This window comes from Numenius arquata, chromosome 6 (assembly GCF_964106895.1).
Source record: "Numenius arquata chromosome 6, bNumArq3.hap1.1, whole genome shotgun sequence".
Classification (NCBI taxonomy): Eukaryota; Metazoa; Chordata; class Aves; order Charadriiformes; family Scolopacidae; genus Numenius; species Numenius arquata.
The window spans coordinates 5569972-5594651 of NC_133581.1; the positions used below are offsets into that span (position 1 = coordinate 5569972).

Here is a 24680-nt window from a genome sequence, read left to right on the forward strand (position 1 = left end):
TGGACAAAATGGGGAAAAAAAAAACCTGTTTGCTAAGGTATGAAACATCTTACTGCTGTCCTTGGTTCATCACGCATCTTAGAAAAGGCAAAAATCAGCACAAAACAAATAAAATGAGCAATTTGTCTTTATACAGAGCAAATCTCCAGCTCCTGTTGGATTGCACAGTGTGGTGAGTCACCAGCACACTGCCAGGGCTGTCAAGTCGTCACTCAGGCTGGCTACAGTACAAAGCTGAGTCCTTCCACATGGTCACCGCTCCCCTCCCTGTGTACAGAAGAGCTGCAGAAAAAGACTACAGCCTTTTCAAATGCACAGGGAAATCTGTTATTTCTTCATCCATCTCACATCCCCCTGGGAAATGGGAGTGATCCTAATCCGACGCATGTAAATGCTAACAAAACTCCCACCTTGACATTAAGTGGTTTAAAACTTAAGGCACAAGAAACAGCAACTGCAGTGCAATAAGGACAAAAACCCAACACATTCCAGGTGGCCCTGCCACACTGGCACTGACATCTGTGACTATTGCCAAAACTAGACCTGGGACTTTTCGAACTCACAGGAACTTGAACTCACAGGAGAACTTGAATCACAGTCTGGTCGTCACAGATACTTCTGTCAACCAGTGGAGCTGCTTGGTCACCCACTGACCCTCTTCCCAAGCCTACAGGTGCTCACTCCAGAAACAAAAAGCCACAACAGGTCCCTTTAGAAGAGTATGTGCCAACGCGCTGCAGGCTGGCAAAACAAATCAGTCATTCACTCTGATAAGATGATAGCACAACAAAGGCAGGGCTGATGTAACACATTTGTAAACACAAAGCCACGCTGGCTTTCTTGAAGTATTGCCACCTTTTAAAGTTATATACAAATAGCAGAACTACCACCTGTGCAGCTTGTTGCGGTGGGAGATTACAGTTAAATTACCCCTTGCAAAGTACCAGGAGCTCTGTGTAAATAGCAACACAGTGGAAGCCACTTGAAATGCATGCAACAACTTGCATGGGTCCTAGAGTGCCAGGAGCAGCCCTACATCTTCTCTCTTACCATCAGCTGGAAAATTATTAACTAGCTGTGTATGTGCAAGGGGCAGAGAGAGGCTTTTGCCGGAGAAGGGAAGGCAGGGCGCTCGCATTTCCAAAGGTTCCCAGTTAGTTTGCATATGGTGCTGTCAGACTGCTGTGCTCGTTTCCAGCCTGATTATTAACACTGCTAATGGGGAAAGGCCTTGGAGGGCAAGGATTGCACAGCTGCATGCCTGGCGCATGCAGAGCCGAAATTCCTGGCCATATTCCCAACATATACAGACCTATCATTTATATTAACTGATCTTATCAATGACTCAAATACTGCATCCACACCATGAGCACCATGGAGGGGTAAATTTTATGTAGCTTTCAAACCTGCATTTAAGATTTACACACCTGAAAAGGGATCATTAGCCCCTGTGGCAAACAAGTCAGTGTGTTGTCAGTATATCTGGAAGTCCCCCCTGACATAATCAGAATACCTTCCCTACTTTCTGATTTTAAAAAAAAAGTAAACAAGATGCGTCATTTTTAATTACTTTTAATGTCATTTCATTAATGAAATTTAATGTTTCAATGTTATTTCAGAGCTTGGTTTGTGTTGAGTCAGCTCAAGGACAACCCCATCAAGTAACTTCAACATCCAAACTGGAGAAGGGAATTTTTCCAAAGTCACGGGACCTTTGACGAGAGCTCCAGAACACCCCAAGAATATACCAGACCTTAGCTTGCTGATCCATTGCATTTTGTTTTTTCCAAACAGTAGACTAATAAGGCAACATAATAAGCTCTGAATGTACAAACCTAGAAAAATAGTTAGTTTCCACATTCAACGTTTCCCTCAGCAGCCTACCAGATATTTTATAGAGAAATCCCATGCAAGTGGTAGCTGTCTTGCTGGAGCTCTTTGGAGTATGAATATGAGGTGCATATGCATTTCTTCAGTAGTTGCCTAAAAATTAATCTTAAAAAATCCTAGCAGTGTGAAGTTGTGTCTTTTGAACTTGGATTTAGTAATTATCATGGCTTAATGTCTATAACCAACATGAAACTAAGCAGTTCTCAGATGCATTTCAAACACAGGTGTAGCTCAGTGAACTTCAGGCAGAAGAAATTCTGATATATGAAGATGATTAATAAATGTCTCTGCTGTGCATAATGGTACTGCTGATCTAATTCCAGACATAACCTCACTGGCCCCAAAACACGTGAGTCTTTGAGTCCTAGATGTGAACTCTGTTCCCAGTTTTTCTACCAGGCAGCTTTCCCTTACCAGCCCTTCTCTCCTGCTGTATCCTCTCCTGGCAGGGGCCAGCTTCCATTGCACAATACCTAATGGCAAACTGCATTTACAACTGGAACATTAGTAAAGAAGAGCTGGAAGAAAAGGTGGTGGTACTTTAGATATCAAAGAGCAAATCAGACACAAAGCAAGGCATCCAAAGAAGCAACAGTAAGAAGAAAAGACGATGTCCTGCAGAACAGTAAGAACTGGGAAAAGGAGAAAACGGGCAAACCTTGCATTTGCAAATGTGTTTTATAAAATTGTTACATCAAAGCTATACATAGAAATTTTGCAAATTATTTGGCTGGTAGGAGACTGAGCAGAAATGTGACCAAGGATATAAACAGGGAGGAGCACCACATGGCTGCCCTCAGTCTTCTCCACCCCTTTGTGCCTGCCCAGAAGGCACAGCTTTTGCAAAGAAGTGTGCAGTCCAAGAACTGGCATTTTCTTCTGTTATGGATGTATCACTATATGTTATTACGTTTTCCTCCTTCTGTCTCTCTCCCCAAAAGCCGAAGGGAGAGCTTTGCTTTCCCTCATTTCCTGTCATACAAGTAAATAACACGTCTTCACTCTGAAAACTGAGCAGTTTGAAAATGAGATCCCATCAGAGCCTGTCTGCAGTGTTTCAGCTGCCGCAGGTGAAGGTTTTGCTCCGTACCCAGCAAAGGACGGTAAGAGGAATTGCAAGAGGCACATTTTTTAAAACCGTTACGTGCTCAATTTGGAGAGAAACGCAGTAGTCCACTTTGTCCTTCCCCCTCATACGCTGTCTGTTTAGGCTAAACAATTGTGTTTGTACAGCACTTAGCCCCGTGAGGCTGAGGCCTTTAGGTACAAATGTAACTCATTTAAATGGTAATGTACAACAAAATGAGTGGCACCCTTCAAAACAAGCGGCATTTGTCAGTGTATCCGTGCCAGGTGCTGACAAATGGAGGGTCATTGTTACAGACGAAGGGAAAGGTCTCGCTGAGCCAATATTTAAAAGTCAGTTTTTCCAGTCAAAGGCCAAACTCTAAAACGTCTGCTTATTTCTCTACTGCCTGTGCCCCGGAGCACCGCGCCTGCCTCCCAGAGAGCCACACATTAGAACTCCAAAGGTATTTCCCATACAAGGTCAGATCAATTAAAATGTGCTTTACATACAGTCACGTGAGCTGTGTCAGGAGCTCCACAGCCCTGATTATGTCCCTGACACTCTGAAAGGCAGAATCTAAGGCAATCTGCTGACCTCGGTGAGGAGAGCCAGATAACAAGGAGGTATGAACCTGCTTTTTTACTGCCCTGGGACTGAAGGCTTTGCTCCTTCTGGCCACATAATATTTCTGTAATACCAGCGATGCCAGAAGTTAACTAATGACCTGGTCCTTCTCCTACTGAAGTCAACAGCAAAGCTCCAAAAACAAGTCTTTCAAAAGACAGGACAAGCTCTTTCAGCCATCCCGGGGAGACCAGGCAGTGTGCGCTGCTGCCTTCTTCATAGGAAGGTCTCACAGAAGTGGTTACGTTAAAGAAATAAATGAAGCAAAACCTTTCCAGAATGAAGCTGCACTGGCTCACGCCAGGACCTGGGCTATCCACTTGGAAGACAAACCAATCAAAAGCTGTCTCAGAGACACCTCCTTACCACCAAGATTTGAATAAGTCCTAATCTCTATAGAATATGTTAATATAAAAGTACAGCAAGTGAAAGATGCTACTAAGTCTTGATGAAGTGGAGAGAATGCAGAAATGTCATTTGTATCTTCTGTAAGAGCATCTCTTTACTGTCCATGTAAGCCAAACCATGTAAGAGGTAGCCAAGTGACAGCTGCCTTTCCTTCTCATCCGGGAGCCACGGGAATATACCCAGGAATGACCTATCTCAAGCTGAATGCAATGGTCAGAAGCAAAAGACACATTAAAAAAGGTGAAACCAGGCCACTGAGGAAGTGAGCATCACCAGGACTCCCTGTGTGGTCTGTTCTGAAAGTGTCCCCTCTGGTCCACCCTGGTCCTGCTGTGTCCATCCCCAGCTTGTGCGGAGAGTCTTGGGAAGGGAAACAATGGGTGAAGTGATGGGCTCCTGTGCAAGCTGTTGTAAGGTCATGCCAAACACAGCCCATCTTCAGGCAGTTCCCTCGCAGGTCTGGTAATAAGTTCCTCTGAACACCTACATTGTCAAGAGTTATGTCTTATTCTATGTATTCCGCACACAGATTTCTGCAAGTCAAATTCTGCATGAAGCCATGAGATGCTACATACAGGAGCAGCCTGGGAGGCAGTTTCTGCTTTCCAAGTTGCCCTTGTGGTATCATTGCACATCGACAGAATCATTCTTTACTTTCTCCCAAATACCACTGATAAGTAAAGTATTTTCAGCAGGATCTTCATCTGGTGAAAGTCAGCATAGCTCCACTGAACCACTGCTAAAGCAATTTACACCATCTGAAGCCCTGGAGCAAAAAAAAAAAACCAAGTCAATGGGATAGAAGCCAAAATTGGAGTGTTTTGCTGGATACAAACCAGATTTACTTGTTTGCTTAAACAGGTGCCTAAGTGCTCTAGTGAATTGGAGCCCAAATACGGCACCTTTTTTTATTTGTGTCCACTTCTGCCAGCTTGGACATCTGATACAGAGGTCATCTTAGAGCTAGCATTTTTGCCTTAAACCCTGCCTATAGCCACAATATAGAACAGCTGCCTGTGGAGTTATGTTCCATACATAGCTTTAAAAATAAAATGCAAGTGACTGGAAAACGTGGGTTTATAACTAGAAACAGAATACATGAGTACCTCGAAATAGAAATAAATGAAACACTTTCTGCATGCTGAGAAAAGAACAAATAATCTCATATTTCTATCACAGTCTCTTTTAGTACTGATGTTGCAATACTGCAGTTAGAATGTCCTAGAAATGCCTTAGTTGGAACCGGTTAGACCAGCAGCACTGTACGGTTTTACACATACATTAAATGAGCTTTTGCCTACACATCCATCTGATTTCTCTAGAGGGTATCTGTGTTTTAATAACTGCATTTCCAAACACTTCTAGCAACGTAGCAATGTCACCATAGATGGGCACTGCTTAGTACATGGTTATCAAACAGCACAGTTTACAGGAGTGGCTACAGACTCCTCCAACTCATCCATCCAACTTGTAAATTCTAACAAGTGAGTTGAAATCCCACCTCCCAGGAGTAGTTTTCAATACTGGACCATGACTATTGGATGGGAAAATGCAAAAGTAAGCTTGGAGGCCATGTCGAGAATGCAAGGTTCTCCTCACTTTCCTGAATCCCTGGTCACCGGATGAGAGTCCTGATTTCTCACTTGGTTTCTGTTCGAGGCCATACTTCATCTCTTCCTGAAAGATGCCTGACCATTTGACTGAGGTGGTGGGGACCTCTCCTCTCCCTGCCCCTCACAAGCTCACCTCTGGTCTCCTGGTTAGTGAAACCTGGTGAGAGGTGGGGGCTGAGGAAAAGGGAATTTACACCCCACTTCCTGAAATTTAATCTTTAGGCTTTACCTAAAGTCACCATTGCGTTGGTTTAAAACCCCAGCAGCTGTCAATACATTTTTTTCCTGTTGCTGGGAAATAAATGTGAGCTCCTCGGTAAACTGGGCCATCAAGGGACCTAGAAAGGGTTGCCCCAGCAAGGAGGAGGTGAGGGATCTTTCATGGAAAGATCTGCAACCAAAGGAGAGAGAATTCTAGTGTCAATTATCCCTGCCAAAACTAACTCGGGCAATTCTCCAGTACCAGTGGGTTTCTAAGGTTTTATTTGATACCATAACAAACTCAACTCATTAAGTATGCAATTTAATGGCTATTTGAAATCATTAAATCTCAATAGAAAATTAATGAAATAAAGCATCCAGCTTGCTTAATTTTGCAATTATCATTTGTAACCTTATATAATTAAGCCTTTTGCAGAATAGGCTTGAATCATAAACCGAGCAAATATTTGTATAAATCTTAACTGGACAGAACTGCAAAAGCAACCAAAAAGAAGGAATATTACAGGTGCTGGGGTCTTGAGATGTTAGATAATTTACTACCCACAACTACCAATAAAGAACAGCATTTGCAGAGGGAAAAGTCTGCTATTTCATCCATCAGTGCCTCACCTTATTTTACATCTCAGGCTCGTTTTTGTGTCACCAAGCCAGAGGCTAAATGTATTTAATATGCATGCTATTGCCATGTTTACATGGAACTAAGCAGCCCTGAAATGTCTCTTTTGCTACTTCGTGGCAAATGTAACCATACTTAGAAATTAAGGAGAAAATATGAAAGGATGCAGGCCTGATCAGGAAACACTATATAGCAGAACAGTTAACTTTTTATAAAGTTTATAAAAACTGGGATGGATTATTAGTGGCTTAATTTTTGTTTCAGAGGATTATAATATTGCCAGAGTAGGGGAGAAACAACAAAGACCTCTGAGAAGAGGATGAAGTGGCTGGCAAAGAAGCAAAAACTCTTGGGTCTGTTCAAGAGGGGGTTTCAGGCTACCTTGAAAATCAGACTAAGCCCAGCCCTGCTGTGCCCAGGGCTCAGAGGCTTCCACAGGTAAACCCACCTTGCAGCAGCTCCATGAAGATGTGCATCTCCAGAGGACACCAGCACAAAACTCAACACCACAGTGCAGAGCTCTCCACAAATATATTCACCCTCCTGAATTCCTGTCCCTTAGCATGCTACTGCCTTTTCTGTTTTGATTGTATTTATTTATCTGATCCTTGCTCTGAAAAAACAAACCACAATGTATTGAATCACTACATGGTTTTGATTCCATCTTTGGAAGAACTGTAACTTTCTGAACACATCAATATAGCAGGAATTTATAGCTTAATAAATATATCTGGTATTCAAGGATACCAGCAAGGAGATGCCCTAGAAATCGTAGATGCCACGTTCCCCTGCACCCAACCCAAAGCGGTGCCAAATGTCAGTAAGCAAACACGGTGCACCCTCTTCCAGCGATAAATCAGAGGTAGGTAAGACAGGGCATCCTTTGTAACCTATGCAAAGTCACAAAGATATTTAAGCATCAGACTCTTGCTCTCACGCTCCCACTTCTCCAGCTGCAGGATGAGGAGGAAAGTGTTTACCCTCTCTCTCAGGCCTCTTGCGAGGGAAAGAGAACTTGGTGCTTGGATGCCATGCTGTTAGGGAGAGAAAAAGGAAGAGAGAAAAAATTTCACACATTACAGGCTGTTTGGCCAAATAGCTGGAAAAATAACTCAAGATGGTGTCATTAGAAGCACTAGCTTTAAAGTAAATCTGCCTGGAGTTACTCCAGCCAGCATCAGTGGGAGACGAGGACCAGGCACAGCTACTGTCTAACCGGAGAGCAAGCACAGCAGCATCAGAGAGAAATGTAGTCATTTCCTACGATGGACCTACAGGGCCTAGGGCTTGACTGCACTTCCTAAAGTCTTTTTGTGTTTTTAGACCCATTTTTAATTGATTTGTCTCATCAGGGAAAACAAGCATGTAACCACAGGTCTTTGTTCTGTAAACTGTGAAGTGCTAAGAGAATATAAGTATTATCATCGCTATTTATTTTACCCTTTGGTGTTTTGTCTCTCCTTCCCAATTGGTTTATGATGACTAATGTCAAAAACTCTGTTCCCAGTTATCTCTCTTGGGCAAAGAGATAATATATGACATTTAATACAGTGTACCACAGGCCGTACACTCTCTTCCACACATTAAAATCACGTACACAGCAAGAAGCAATCGTAACAATAGATGTATCTTTTATTCACAGATAAAAACTGAAGCAAGCTGTTATAATACATATTTGTACAAAGGATTTGAAAAAACCATAAAAAGGAAGATGATTAGAAAATATGATTCATTATGAAATGCGGTATTACATACACTATTAAACCTTTTCAAAAGTATTTGTTTGGCAACAATTTATCAATAGTTTCCACACTTAAGTGGCCTCCTTCAAAAAAGCACAAATCTCATGCAGCATGTATAAACTTGATCCTGAGGGTTTGCCTTCCTTAGAAAAACTGTAAAAAGATATACTATTTGTCTTAAAAGTTCAAAATGCAAATGCTATATTTATAGTCAAAACTATATAAAAATATGGACCTAACTTAACATTTACAAAAACTTTTTGTTCCTTCTTTTTTTTTTTGCTTGTTTTATGGTTTTGGTAATAAACATAATTCTCAATTCCTGCAGTCAGAGAGGAAAAAGGAAAACCAAAACAAACCACAGTGCCCTTTGTAGACTTCCTCACATTACGTTTATGACTCCAAAAAAGACCAGGTCTCTGATAAGTGAGGTTAGTAACCAAGGAAGTAGGTAAGCAGTTAATATATATCTATATATGTATATATAAAATGGAAAACAAACATTTATTTTGATCTGAAAAAGTAATAATACAAAACCTGAAGGTAAAACAATCATCTCAAAATGCCATAATACAACTTTTCAATAGATAAATGTTCATAAAAATATCTTGAACCCTAACCAAGAAAACAATTATAATACAATTTTAATTCTGCTACATAAAACAGCTTTTCTATGAAACAAGAAGGCAAGTTCAGGTATGAAAACATAATTTACTTATTGCTTTTGCTACAACGTTGTTTGTTTTTTTTACATATAGTCATAAATACACTATACAGTATAAAATATTTCGTAGGAATACATTTTGTGGTCTGCTTAGGTTTGCTGGCTTTAATTCTAGCACCAAATACAAAAATGAAAATCAAATTAACTTTAAAGGCACTTCCATTGTATGCTTGTTTGTTAATTAACATCTTGGTTTGTACTAAATTTCTTCGCTTCCTTCTGGTAGAAGCTTTACTTGATCCTACTTTTATCTTTGTACAGCTCAAGTCACGTTGAGGCACCAAATGATTTATGAACATTCCCATCCCTCAGCTGTTTCTTTCTTTTACAACATTCATTGTTGCTTTTTAGTCTTCACCTTTCCTCCTTCACTTCCCAGCTACTTAATCTCTTTACTTCTTCATGTCATACGATCCAGCTTCACTTCCCTCAGTCCCTTGAAAAACCTCTCTTCAAACCTCCACTTCCCTTACTCCATCTTGTGCATCTGTTATTCCAATATCAAAACACGTCACTATCATGATGTGTGACTTGCACAGATTAACACACTGCTCCAGTTCCTCTGTCACTTGTTCCAGTGCCTCCAGGTACTCCTGTGACTCCTTATCGAGATCAGGATCCACTTCAACTGTCAGACAAAGAATTAGTGAGTGAGAGAAACAGCTCACAGGAAAACATTATTCTATCACGAGGGAGCCAATAACGTAGAGTACAATTTTACTTCTCTTGAACTAAGAAATATTTTTCACTTCATGCAGCAGATGCGAACCATTTTTTCCCTTCTTTAGAAAGAAGGATAATAAAAGGTTACATGAGTATTTAATGTTAACAAGCATCATAGTGAGTCTCTACATTCCTTTGATGTTCTCTTCTGGTTGGTTTGGAGGGGGTTTTTTTGTTCATTTCCAGTACTACTCAGCACTGAACAAAGCCTGTATCACCGAAATACGAATGGAGCCACAGAGTATTTTAGGGCTCAGTTCAGCAAAGTATCTTAGCAAGTGCTAAACTATTTCAGTGGGACTGCTCACATGCTGAAAATTTGTTAACATGCTGATCATACTGCTGTTTTTGCAAAATACTTACAGTCTTCTTTCCACTTATTTGGATCCATCATCAGCCTGCACTTTGTCTCTTCCAGCTCTTCCTTCAAAAATTCGTGCTTTGCCTTTACTTCTCTGATTCGCTGCTGGCGCCTTTCCAGTATCTTCAGCTTGGTATGGAAATACATCAGACCCTTTTAAGACACAGAAAAATGATCTCATGAATTTGTCTGCTATGAACTGACCTCCAACAGTTTGACAGAAATTGCTCCCAGCTCATTACTTGGATGAGTTAGCAGGTGCGCTGTTTTGTTTGGTTGTGGGGCTGGTGTTTTTTTGTTGTTGTTGTTCTTTATTTATTTATTTGAAGTTTACATTAATGGATTCTAATCTAGAGAAACAGCATGCTAGATCACTCGAGTATTTGTTGCACTTCTCTGAATTAGCAAACATCTCTAATACACGATGAAATTACTCCTGTTTGTAGAGTATTTTTTTTCCCAGTGGTGCAAATAATAAACACAGTCTAATAATAATGTAAGAGTTATATTTAATCCTAAAACATATGAATTCTTATTTTCTTAAAAGCACTCCTACCTTCTCAACATCCTGGAAAGGCTATTATGAAAGAAATGGGAAAAAGGCATCAGAAGAATATAGAATTCTGGTCTCCAAAATAGAATTAGCTGAAGTGTTTTCCAATTACAAGTAAATTAAACTCAGTCTATCCCTGATTTAATAGAATCCTGTCATTTACATAAAGAGTTAATGACCCTATAGTTGAGGGATGCTGTAATGTTTCATCAGCCAGTCTAAGATTATAAAGTCTTCTCATAATGTATTCATTGGTAACTTCCATTTACACCATCAGTCATGTTAGACACAATTAATTTTAGACAGTAATCATTTTCATTTTCTGTGTTAAGGGTACCCCAACATATGAATTGTAAAATTAATAATTATAGTGCTTTAATTGCAATCAATTTTCCGAACACCATTCCGGCATTGAAGCAAGGATTCTGCCTGTATACTGTAATTTGTCTACAGTTGTTGTAAAATATGAGCTGACCTCAGTTTCCTCTTGTCTGTGTCGCTGTAATCGTTCCACATCATCAATCTCATAAACTTTAATTTCAAAAGGCTCTTTTAAAGTGCCTGGCAAAGGTGGTAGATCAACCCATTGGCCAGTAACACTGGGTTTTCTTCCTAGGGAGGCAGCATCTGGCAACGGAGCAGGAATCAGTCTACGACGCTGGAGACCTAAAATACAAAAGACAAGCATTCCTCAGCCTCTAAGAGGCTAACAGACTGCAGAACGTACAGCAGTAAATTAAAGAAAGATCTAGGTTCTCAGGATACTTAGGAAGAAATGCTTTTCTTGATCTTTTCCTTTTAGTAAAATACCCTCAAGCTGCTAATTGACCTACTGCCTTGACAATGTTCCACTTGGTTCATGGATAGGAGTAACAGCCATTCCTCTCCCAAAGCAGATGTCTGAGCATTAGTTCTTTATCCTTGCAAAGATACTTTGCCTGGATTAATTTTAATTTGATGGGCTACAATGGTATTCATCACCTTGCAATGGCAATGAGATAGTGAGTCATTTCAACCCAATACTGACAATGGCAGATGAGTCTGGAAGTCTCCTGCTCCTCCAGTTAAACCCAAGCAAGGCTATATAAGGTCCCTCTCATTGTATTACCTCTTTGCAAAGGGCAAACAGTTCCCTTCAGATCTACTACCAGTGCTTTAAGGTGTGTATTGGGTTTGTGTGGCCAGGTTTTGGTAGTGGGAGGGCTACGGGAATGGCTTCTGTGAGAAGCTGCTAGAAGCTTCCCCTGTGTCCGATAGAGTCAATGGCAGCCAGCTCTAAAATGGACCCACCGCTGGCGAAGCCCAAGCCCATCAGCAATGGTGGTAGCGCCTCTGGGGTAACATATTTAAGGTGGGAAAAAAAAAAAAAAACTTGGCAATTGCAGCCAGAGAGAGGAAACTGTGAGAAGAACAACTCTACAGACACCAAGGTCAGTGAAGAAGGAGGCGAGGAGGTGCTCCAGGCACCAGAGCAGAGATTCCCCTGCAGCCCATGGTGAAGACCATGGTGAGGCAGGCTGTACCCCTACAGCCCATGGAGGTTAATGGAGAAGCAGATATGCACCTGCAGCCCATGGAGGTTAATGGAGAAGCAGATATGCACCTGCAGCCTATGGAGGACCCCATGCCAGAGCAGGTGGATGCCCAAAGGAGGCTGTGACCCTATGTGACCTGCGCTGGAGCAGGTCCCAGCAGGACCTGTGGCCCTGTGGAGAGAGGAGCCCATGCTGGAGCAAGTTTGCTGGCAGAACTTGTGACCCCATGAGGGACCCATGCTGGAGCAGTCTGTTCCTGAAGGACTGCACCCCATGGAAGAGACCCATGCTGGGAGCAGTTTGTGAAGAACTGCAACCCATGGGAAAGACTCAGGGTGGAGAAGTTTATGCGGAACTGTCTCCGGGGGGGCGGTCCCCACAGTGGAGCTGGGGAAGCATATGAGGAGTCCTCCCCCTGAGGAGGAAGGAACAGCAGGAACATGTGATGAACTGATCACAACCTCCATCCCCCTGTGCTGCTGCAAGGGAGGAGGTAGAGAAATTGGGAGTGAAGTTGAGCCTGGGAAGCAGGGAGGAGAGAGGGGAGGGTGTTTTACAATTTAGTTTTTATTTCTCTTTACTCTACTCTGATTTGATTGGTAATAAATTTAATTATATTTGATTAATATTAACATAATTTCATTATATTTTCTCTCCCCTGTCCAGCTGAGGAAGGGGAGTGATAGAGCGGCTTTGGTGGGCACCTGACATCCAGCCAGAGTCAACCCACCACAAGGTGCTAAATTCCAGCAGTTTTCAATGACTTTGTGGGATTAGGAGGCACCTGAAAGGCAACAACCAACCAAGCTGCAATTTGAGCCACCTCTAACATCAAGGCCTATCACCATCCGTTTGCACCAGCACTCGGAAGCTCAGAGCATGACAAAACTCACCAACTCCTCAACAGGAGGGCTCCCAGATTTACAAACAAACAGCATACTGCCCCCTTGATGCATGTGCTAGTTCCCAAGTTTCATGAAACAGAGACTGACTTACGTCCTTCAAAAACCCTGGTACTTGTGTATAGAGGAGTTGGCACTTTGGTGTCCAGCATTTTTTTGCAATTTTAAGTCTCTCTTCATTCTCTAAAAGGCTGACCTTTACACTGTATGTGTCAAGGATGAGTACATGCATACAGCTGGACAGGCAACGTTAATAAGGCTGCAGTCCAGTCCCTAGGTAAATAGGAGGGCTGAAGGCCACCAGAAACAAGCTGAAATGTCACATGGCAGTAGTAAGTATAAGCAGCTTTTGGGTGACTGGTGACAATAAATTTAGTGCCTAATTTCCTCCTGTTACTGACAAACAACTCAGAGGTAAGGAGTCTTATTTATTCTGGTCTTTTTACAGAAGGGAGCACATCAAACAGACAAGACAGTGCTGCTCAGAGGACAGTGCTGCCAAAATAACTTCTGGGCTGAGAGCTCTACAGGAGACTTAAGTGCAAGTTAAGGCTGTCAGGTAAGCCCTGTCACAAACTTCAACAGGAAATGGAGACAAAATCCCAGCAGGTACCCCCAAAGCAACACACCTCCATAGATACCTGAAGGGTTACCTGCTTTACATGTTCTTAAGGAAAATATCCCTAATTCTTAATTGCATCCTTGCTAATTTCTAAGTAACCAGAACAATCGCACTAGGAAAGTTTCGGAAAGGGGAAGACTCGATTCTACTTTTACAACATCTGTTCATTGTTGTCACAACGCCAATTCATTTAGCCTGAATGGCCACTATAGTCCCGCCTGCTGAAATCACCCACTGTAACTCTGATCCTGTACCCACTTTGCTGACGGCAGGGTCCCTCTGAAGAGGATACTGAACAGATGCAGTCAAACACATATACTAAGCAGATAAACTTCATATCCTTCTGCTCTGCCAGACAGGGTCAATGTCATTTCCCCAAGAATAAAGTTAAAGGATAAGGGGACATGGTTTCCAGGGACATATATGGGAATAGGATCTGTCCTTACATCCAGAGACTGCATGACTCCATCACAGCTTGGAGCAATGTAAGGCACTCTAAGAATCTCTAACACTTTTGCATAGATTACAATACATTTCAGGCCAATAATGGGTCTGCACCAGACATTTCTTGTAAGAAATATTCCAGGAACTTCCTAGGAAACCTCATTTAATGTATAAAATGCATAATCGTCTCGAATTCTACAGCACTCCAAAAATGTAATACATAATTTACTGATATAGAGCAATTTCAATTGGAAAAAGAAATAGTTTGTCATTTTTAAAGATGTTATAAGCATTTCCTGGGGCAAAAACAAATACAAATCCGTCAGTGGGTAATGCCTTCTCAATATGTGTGCAACTTATACAGCTGTTAATATTGATTTGTAGGAAAGGTTTAAGAGGTTGATATGCTATGGAAAGAGAACTGCAGCAAATGTTGCACTAAGTTTCCAAAATGATTGATCACCTGCTGAAGCAACTCAGCTGCTTTGACCAGAAAGCACCATGAGATCTATGTCAGTTTAACTCATTTGGTTTTACTGCCAGAATCAGGCACCACGGGCGTCCCCAGGGATTGCAATAATTACCACTTTCCAACCAAAAGGTCAGATTCAGCGCGTTGCCAATATTAATTCCTACTATATTTCCAAGAGTCAGTACGCTTAGGTTGCCAAATGAGGCTGCTGGTCATTACCTATATGGCAGTGATTGACACAGATTTTTTATGATACTACAGGACTTCAACCCAGAGCAATAAAAATGAATGCTTTAACAGCAGTCATATGAGCCTGATTTTGAAGCTGGCTACAACTAGCGGCACTTACACGAGCACCACCTGCAAAAGCAGCAAGGAAAGGCACCGGAGAGCAGGAAAGGGGACCTGGGTCTTGTACGCCCACCTTTGCATGGCATGGTTGGACGTCTGCCTTGGAAAAAGGACCCAGTCGGTTTCCTATTGCTTATAGTATCCACATGTACACTCTAAAATTCCCTTATAAAAACACTCTTACAGTGCAATACAGTAATTTTGCAATTAGCTGGTAGCATTAACATAACAGTCACTGCATCTTATACACACACCCTTCTGCTCTACCCCTAAACCTTACCTTTGGGTAACCTAACACGCATTCAGCAATCCTCATTAATTCACAAACACTCTTCTTCCCCTCCTCCAGGCCTATTCTCTTGTTTCCAAACTACTGTCCCAGCCCATCCCACTGAAATTCCCTCACAGACGCCGGGCAGCAGAGCTTCTCCTCTCCTCACTGCCCTTCTCTCACCGGTCTTCCCTGACATTCCGTTGATCTTCACCAAAAAAAACCTCAGTATCCACCAGCACCCTCCCTCTCCCCAACCCGCCCGTAACACCCTCCTAATTCTGGGCTGCCCTGGTGTGGCCCTCGCTGCCGACCCTGTGGAGGGAGGAAGGAACGTCCTCCCCTCTGCCGCCTCCTCCCTCACAGGCAGGCTGCTGGCGCCCCGGGGCGCCTGGAGCCTCTCCTGCCCTCTCCGCCACAGCACCTGTGTCACACCTGCAGCTTTGAAGTGAAATAAATGACAAGTAGCTGCTGTCACAGCAAGATGCGTGCACGCGCAAGTGCATGCAGGCAGTCTGCCCTCCCCTCTTTGGGCTTCCCCCAAACCTCCTCTCCCTCTCTGTGGGAGACGCCATGACAACCCCCCCATCCTCGGGGAGGCAGCGGAGCGTGGACACCTGGCCACCTTCCCCTTCGTTTCTTACCTGTCGATCGTTTCTTGGGGGACTTGAGGCTCCTCATCCGGCCCGGCGACGACATCCCGCTTTCACTCATTGAGTCGTGTGCCGAGGAGGCGCTGCCGGTGGCCTCGCTGTCCCGAATCATGCTCTCGTAGCCGCTGCTGCCCCCGCTGTGGTAAAACAGAGCCGTCCTCCCCATGGCCGGTGGCAGCTCCCCGCTTAGGACGCTGCTGTTGTCGCTGCCGTGCCCGCTGCTGTACCGCTGAGGCCGCCGGGGTGCTGTTATCTTGCTGTAGGGAGAAGGCAGCACCGGGATTTGCGACTTCTCGTCGCTGAGGTTAATGCCGCTGTCGTTGCCGCTGTCGGAGTCGGTGGAGCCTCGGAAGTGGCCCACCTTGGCAGAGCTGCCCGACACCAGCTCGTTCACGCGGCTGTTGGCCGCCCTCATGGCTTGCTTGGTCCCCATGATGGTCCCTCGGCCGGGTTTGCCACTGACGGGCTGCACGGAGCGGGGGGCTGCCTTCCCGACGGGGGCCATGCCAGAGCCTTTCCCTGGGGGCTGCGCCAGGGACTTCACAGAGGAACTGAGAGACTTTGACCCACTGGCAGAGAGGCCCCGGTTCTTATTCCCGGTCGCTTGCACCTTCTGGTTAGCTGTGGGTTTTGCCTGGCTGTTTTTACCAGGTGCAGTGGCGGTGAAGGGCGGTGGTAAACCTACACTGGAGGCAACAGGGGGGACCCCCAGCCTGGGGACGGAACGCCCTGCCCGGCTGTTGCTGGCGCTCCCGTTCTCCCTCGCCATGCTTGCTTTGGATCCGACTGACGTCAGGCTGTCACACCTCTCCAGGGACATGTGGCTCCCGTAACGGTGCACGGCTTCACTCTTTGATGACTTCGCCTTTAAACTGGACGTCATCTTGGGCAAAGAGTGGTCACCCTTCAGGTTCATTTTGCTGCTGGCACTTTCACTGAAGTAAGACCCAGCTTTCAACCTCAGATCTGCTTCGTCTTCGGCCTTTGGCGTGGCAGCTCTGGCAAAGTCCAGGCTGGAGGCTTTTCCCCCACTATTACCCAGACCAACAGGTTTCTGTTCCAGGCTCGATTTGCGCACAGGAGGTGTCGGAGGTGTTGGTCCACCTGGCCTGGGCAACATGGTCGACTTCTGTGGTGCGCTCTTCTTTCCCAGCGATGATTTCAAGCTGCCAGTGGCCAAAGAAGCATCCAAATTCCCTCGGGACACAGCCTCCGACAAAGTACTGTTAGCGTGCGACACTGGCATCACTCCCAGCGTGGTGGCTCCTCTCTTCAGCTGCGGCATCTTCATCGTCACTTCTGACTTCTTTGCAGCTCCGCTGGAGGATTTGCAGGCCATTTCACAACCATCCACAACCCTCTGCGAACAGGCAAGCATAGTCTGCGACTTTGTCGGCCTGGGTGCTGCGCCAAAATACTGGGCAGCTTTTCCTGGCTGCTTCTCAGTACCAAATGCGTGAGATTTTGGAGACAGCAGTGAGTCTGCGGGTTTTGCTTCCAACTGATAATCGGTGCGCAGCAGCCAGGGATCTTCAAATATGCCATGTGGATTCTGCAGCTCTTTATAGCTGAGGACAGTATTATTGTGGATTGAAGACGAGGTAGTTTTCGTTTTCCTAGGAAGACTAGAATGTATTGTTTCTATCACAGGTGTATCGCGAGAATGACTAAATTTTATTTTTACAGGCTGATCAGTGACACAAAAAGCACTTTTTATCTGAGATGCTTTGGTAGTTTCAGAGGTTTGAGGGCTTTTGCTGATGCCTGAGGAGAGCTTGCTGGAACTCAAGCTCTCGTTCTCCAGTTCAGAGAAGCAAAATCCACTATCGTTCAGAGCGCTTTTCAGGGGGACGGATAAATGGGATGAATCCAAGTTGAAGGGTTCCTCGGACTTATTACAGCTGTAAGATGTCTGTGCGACAAAACTGTCACTAGACTGGGCTCCATCACTTTCAATTGTACAGATGCTGACTTCACTAAGCCACGAACTGATGGAGGAACGTCGGCTGCTGGTAAAGGGATCCTTAGCAAAGGGCACAACAATATCAATATTTACACCAGTAGAAGTCTCCTGTGAGGTATAAGCATCAAACTCATCATTTATGCTACTGATAATACTGACCGGCCTCGAACCCGATGCAAGGGCCTGAAGGGAGCAGTCGCTGTTAAAGCTAATGATACTGGAAGGTCTTCCATTATCCATAATCCCGCTAATGGATAGTTCTTCCACCACAGTGAAAACAAGCTCATCCTCTCCATTCAGCTCAACAGGCTGCTGCAAAGTCACCGTGGTGGTTAGTATATCCCGATCAAAACACTTCCCTCTGAACGCTGACCTGAAGCTGTGTACTTCTATTGCACCTGACTGATTCTGGGCATTGCTACCAAGCAGGAATGTGCTTCCTACAGGATTTTGCTCAGGTTTGTTTCCCATCTGCTTGCTCATTCCCACAGGAGGAGTCCGAACTGCATTGCCATTGTCCAGCTCCAAATTCTCAGCTTTGGAGCTCGGTATGTGCTCTTTCTGCTGTGGTGGTGGAGGTGCTGGGCTTGGCAACGGCCTCTTCACGTACAAGGGCTTTTCCTTAATGACATATTCAGCTGTGGCCTTATTCTGCTCCGGATTCCTTGAAGGGCTATACCTTGACGACTGCAGGGAATCGGTGATTGTCTCTCTCTCTCCCTCCAGTATCGAGTCTATTATTTTGTTGTCAGCTCTGTTCTGTGGCTTGGAAAGCTCTGTTTTCAAGTGAGGTGTGCTCTTTTCATGACAATTGCCGTTGCCACCTTTTGGTGCAACAGCCTGGAAAGGAAGGTTATGTCCTTTTTTGGGAGATGCAGTTTCCTGTGGAGCTGGTTTCTTGAATCCTCCGGAAGGAGAACCTATTTTTTCCTTTATCAGCTTAGACTGTGCATTTTCTGTACCTCCAGGGACTGGACTACAGTTGGACACAACAGAGATTTCTCCACAAGCAAATTTGATGGGTTCCTCACTTCCATCAATGCACTCTAACCTTTCTTGCAGTTCAGCAAAAGTGTTGCATTTAAAATGGTCCTTGTCAGAACTCCTACCAATAGCAGAATTGTCTTTACTTCTCTTCTTGTTTAGGGATGGGATTATGGGAACAAACTCTGGAGGACCTTCATTATCTGTCAATTCCCTGTCAGACAAAGCTGCACCATTGGGACCAACATAGATGACAGTATCACAAGACTGTTCACTGCTGGAGGAATAATCAGGATCGCTAGATATACTCAGGACAGGAAGGTCAGGGTCAAGGGCAACAGTTCGTGGGTGGAATGGTCGCAAATGGGGTGGTCTTCGGACATGTCCCTCTTCACATGAGCTCTCTCCTCCAGACGAGCTGGATGCATACTGCAAATGATCAATAAGGGAAAATGTATTGATATATAAGTGTATATATATGTACATATAATTGATTAAAAGGTCAGGTTTGTTATATACTCTGTGCTTTGTGTATACTATCACAACTACATCTAGTGGAAAAATGTTAGAGTGTGCATTAAAATAACAAGGTCACGCTACGTAGATTTTACTGTATTAGGAGTAATACAACAATCACACCTTTTCAGATAATTTCCATTAACTATTATGCATTGTCTTTCTGTTTTCTGTTCCTTTGTTATTGGTTTTTAATTAATACGAATAGGAGCTTTTGAGATAGTTCCACACATAAGCAAAGAAAGAATACGTGTTTAGAACAAAAAGAAGGGAATTTCAGGATTAAGGATTGGGGGTGGGATGATGGCTCAGTGCCAAGTCATTTGTCAGTTCCTCTCCTGAGGTCTTATGCATTTTGTATTACTTCTTGCCGCCGAGAAATCCCATGTTCCCCCGCCAAGAGGTTAGGAAAACTAATTTTCAAATGAATTAATTTCTGCTTGTTTGTGAACCAACCTTGGATTTCTTCTTTCTCATCCGGTGGATTCGCGATGCAAGCTGAATGGTGGTGAGAGTTTCCGCATAATTAGCTGGGGAGTCAGAAATATGCGCAATCATAGTAGTTCTGCAGTTGATGTTCCCAAGTGATTCCCTCAACAACATTGTCAACTTGTTGTCCCTGTGTAACAAATGAGAACACTAGGATGGTTTAAAGAAATCACAATATTTTTTTGCAAATTTTTACACCACAAGCTGTGCTTTCACTCTCATAGGATATATGCATGTATGGTACATGTAGATAAGAAATATGCTCCTATTATTTGACTACACTTAAAATGTGTCTACATGTTACACATACAAAGATACCAATATTTTAATTATTTATCTGCCTGTATATTTGTAGTATGATAAGTCATTTTATTTGTTACTTAGACAATTGTAAAACAATTGATTGATTAGTAGTTCAGTTATCTCAGGCTCATATTACCCAAAAAGCTCACGATCGCTATATTTTTAGCTAAGCAGACTTAGTACCTGGATAGCTAAGCTCTGTGAGCTCTATGCAAACAATTTTGATAAGAAAAAAAAAATAAGTCAACAGAAATTGTAAGAAATCTCTAAACAAACACAACAATGTTAGATATCAGCAATCTATTATCAGTGCCACTCCAGCTAATCTATTTTCCATTCTGCCTGCCATGCTCTGCTCTGACATAGCAAATCGGAAGCAGAATTTCTCTCTCAAGGCTCTCATGGTGATGCTAGTCCTCTGCCATGGACAGCAAAGCTAACAAGACAGGTGACGTTTTGTCCTCCATTGGTCTCCAAAAGATCTTCCCAGGGCTTCCTGAAGGCTGCTTCCTATCGCCCCCCCTGAGCTGGTCCAAGATGTGGGAACTACCGTCATGTCTGCTCACTAAACCATGGTGGTGACAAAGTTGACCATCTGCCCTTCCCTAGTCTAACCCATCCATCCTCTACTCCATCCACAAACCTAGCAAGCAGCCTGAGGAAATTATCTTTCTTCCTAATACAGAAAGAAAGAACACCTGTTTGAGATGCAGCACTAGATAAATATGTGAAATGACATGATTGATAACAACAGCACAAAGTTGTAACGCGTGAAGACAAGCAGCAATTAAATTTCAGGACTGAAGGCCAAGTTCTAGTAAAGGTGTTTACAATGTGGCTGTTGTCTTTCAGCTGGGCTCCCCACAGGTGTGTTTGACATAATATTATTGTCAAGTACACTCCACACCTAAATGTTCACCTCTGCTAAACAAATGTGCAACATGGTGGTCATCTTTTTTTTATTTGAAAAGATGTATCATTCAAAAAGGCACACAGAAATAACAACCTTCGATGACCATACTTAATAAACTCACTAGTATTTTCTGAAATTTCAATACAATTTTTAAATTTGCAAAAAGGAGAGAAAATCCTATGAAATTTTCATGAAGTTGTTCACTAATGTGCAGCTGGCTGAGATCGGTGTAAATTCCAAACCCAGGAGGAAACAAAGAGGAGGTAGAAGGAAAGAAAACATTTTGGCCAATTTCCCTTGCTTTTTTCAACAATCAAACCCTCCCCAACATTTCACCTAATTTAAGTATATACCCATATGCATATAATTTTTGGCCATGTAATTAAGAATTTCATATTACTATGTGATATTTTAGAAGTTGTGTGTATGTATATATATGTATAGACAGGTAGATGAATAGATATATGTATCTGTAATATAGAAGTGACCTTAAAAGAAGATGGACCCACCGCTGACAGAACTTCCTTTGACTTCATCTTAGGTAAAGAGTAAATTGTTGATGCAATTCATTGCTAAAGTAATATCAGCCACAAATTTAAGATAATGCAGATAATAATTCACTTACTTGTATGGCACATGCTTAGCACCATTAATTAAGGCCAAAATTACATTGCCCAGGGCAGAGAGAGACAGACACAGAGAGCCTCCTCCATCTCGGCTCTTGCTCAGCACTTTTTCACAGCTCCCTAGATCAATGAGATGCAAACGGCTGCGTCCTCCAGACACTAAAACAAAAAGGGGAAAAACAGTTGTACATCACGTGCTTGCATGGACTCAAGCCAAACTTAGTATTCAAAATGTATTCAAATAAGGAAAATAATGAATACAGCATGGGATAATGACCAAATTAAATATTAAGGGTAAGGAAACCAAATATTAGCCACAGCCACCAAAGTTAAAGGTGACTGGCTTGAGGGTTCACTTAATTTTTTTCTTTTTAAGTTTATTGCATATTATTGTTTAAACTAACTCAAACCCACGTCATTTAAAAATAAACAACAGGGTAAGAAGATTCATACTTCCTCCTTTTCCACTTTTCTCCATGCGATACTGGTATATGTGAAGAGTAAAAAGCATATGTGAATTCCTCCTATCTTCCTCCTCGCATTCAGGTTTGCTGGTACTTCTGGCAGCAATTGCAGCATCAAGGAAAAACGCAGCTTTCTCTGCTGTTGGGGCCCTTAGCTCACTTTGGTTTTGAAGCTTGAATATAAACAAGAAAATGACTTATTAGCAAAGGGGCAATTTTTTTTTTCTTTTTTCCAAACTGGTTAAATCTCTAGGGCACTAAAAGAAACAAATATGTACACCATGGGAGAAGGGCTTATAAATTAAAAGCAATAAATTTTTTTTACTGTCTTAAAAGTTGTTGTAGTTGCTGTCAGATAAAAGGAAATAAAAAGCAGAAAAAAGGCTCAGAAAAATCTATGTTGTGATATCCATTATACCTGGGTTCCACATATTGGATCTTCTCTCAGATAAACCCCGGGAGACTGGCCATCCTGAAGGCTGCCAGTGGCTACTTCAGCTAACAAATCCTTAAGGTTTTCATCTTTGCCACTGATCTCCACAGCAGATACTCTAATGGAGAACCGAGTCCCAGTTTTTTCTTTACGTTCATTGATTAATTTGAAGAGCCAAGAAATTGCACAGGGGATGATACCAAGGCTTTGTGTGGAGTTATCCTTCCCAATCATTGTAAAAGATTTTCCTAGAATGAAAAGACAAAGATGAACTTAATTCACCTTTCTTGTAAAAGACAGCATCCTCTTCACATCACCACTGTATACTACATGCAATGCCAAGTGCCGCACCGATAATACGAAAAAACAGATGCAAAAATGCAAAGTATTTAATTATTAATCCATTCCTATTTATTGTTTTGCAATTTTTGTAACTCAGACCCACAGCAAATTAACGTTAAAAACATCTCTGATCTTTTAATTTTCATCACAATGTATCTATATAAACTTGTTCTTGAATAAACTAATCTGATATTACGTTTTACCTTTTCAAATTAAAATTTACAATCCCAGTGTAGAAATAAACCGTGATAAGTTTGCAAAGCTAATTAAAAAGAAATTCTAATCTATTCATATACTCCAGGTTTATTGTTCCAGGAGCTGACAGCATGTAATTACCAGACTGACATAGTAATTAACTGTAACGAATTTGGGAGCTCACCAAGCTTGACATGACCAAAGCAAAATATGCAACCATCTGCACCATTCACAACAGACTGGATTACTTCTGCTACTGTTCCAGAGCATACCTCAGCCTGAAAGAAAGATTAGACAAATAAGTAAAGGAGCACATACTGCTATGTTTTTTACCATTCCTCTGTAATGAAATGAATGACTCAATATTTTTGAGGCGTAATATTCTCCCCATTTTTATGGCATCGGTCCTATTATTTTAGTAACTATGCTATCTTAAAAAATAATAAAATATGCTTCTACAGCCTAAAATAGTTCTCAATTCTATTAAACCAATTCTCTTGGAATATTGATTCTATGACTAATGTAGCAAACTGAATGGCATCCAACCAGGCTTCCTGCTGGTATAATAGCTTAGCCAAGGCTATTCAGCAACAGTAGCAACTGAAATTAAACGACTGAAGAGCGCTCACAGGAATTAAAATAGACGGTTATACTGGAGAAAATGCATTAAGATCCCTGAATAAGGTTTCACAGTATCACATTTTCCTCTTCCAGGGGGAACATCACCATCAGTGAGGAAAACTTGCTAAAATATTTGAGTGTACTAAAACCAGTTTATCCATGTCAGTGAAGGTTTCAAATATACTATAAGATATCTATTAAGTACGGCGACTGGGGGCAGGGGGGGGGGTTGGTGTAAATATGTAACTACAGTGAAATGATAAGGCTCTGTTTGCAGGTGGCATGGCAGCAAGCTTGCCTCGAGCAACGACGTCTACACAAAAGTGGCCGTGCTGGCCAACATCACCCAGAAACACCACAAACAGGCCACCCCAACAGGCCCACCACAAGGACCTGAAAGAGCCTAGGCCAAACCAGGGGTCAACAGCCTGAAAGACTGGTGCCAAAGCCAGCAGAGAAGCAGGCTGTGACAGGGCACCTTGCAGCAGGGCTGACAAGGAAACAGCCTGAAGTTGTGCCAGGGGATGTTTAAATTGGGTATTAGGAAAAATTTTTACACTGAAAAGGTTATTAAGCATTGGAACAGGCTGCCCAGGGAAGTGGTTGAGTCACCATCCCTGGCAGTATTTAAATGACAGGTCGACATAGTGCTTAGAGATATGGTTTAGTGAGGGTTTTTGTCAGTGTTAGGTTGATGGTTGGACTAGACGATCTGAAAGGTCCCTTCCAACCTATACAATTCTACAATTCTATGGAAAAAAGTAAGCCACTTCCAGTTCTGGACTAATGTTGAGATAACTCTTGTGTATTTCTGCACAAAGATGCCATTTGAGCTTATGCAGAATCTTAAACCCAGCCTCCTGGCGTGGCTGCCATTGCTTTAGGCACTGATCTGTGGGGGAGATTATTCTCCATCTTTAAGCTCTTGGCTAGAACTTGGACCTCATAGATATTTTCATATCTCTAGTTGAGGACCCAAAAAAATTAAACAAAATCCTAGGAGAAGATCCGAGGGTGGGATTTGGAACTGCATCTT

At 42.8% G+C, this 24680-nt stretch overlaps 1 protein-coding gene across 1 annotated transcript in view; it reads right to left on the minus strand.

Annotated features, from left to right (window-relative positions):
* Positions 1-9316: 9316 nt before the first annotated feature.
* The window catches only part of KIF26A (kinesin family member 26A), a 105838-nt gene continuing 90474 nt past the window's right edge, over positions 9317-24680 (minus strand). Inside the window, exons 8-17 of the mRNA XM_074148811.1 lie at positions 23208-23301; positions 22472-22734; positions 22043-22226; positions 21589-21748; positions 19715-19877; positions 15787-19171; positions 11021-11211; positions 10549-10569; positions 9995-10145; positions 9317-9536 (exon numbers count right to left, since the gene is read on the minus strand). Of these exons, the coding sequence (XP_074004912.1) occupies positions 9361-9536; positions 9995-10145; positions 10549-10569; positions 11021-11211; positions 15787-19171; positions 19715-19877; positions 21589-21748; positions 22043-22226; positions 22472-22734; positions 23208-23301 (4788 nt within the window). The 3' untranslated portion in view covers positions 9317-9360. The remainder of the gene's footprint in view (positions 9537-9994; positions 10146-10548; positions 10570-11020; positions 11212-15786; positions 19172-19714; positions 19878-21588; positions 21749-22042; positions 22227-22471; positions 22735-23207; positions 23302-24680) is intronic.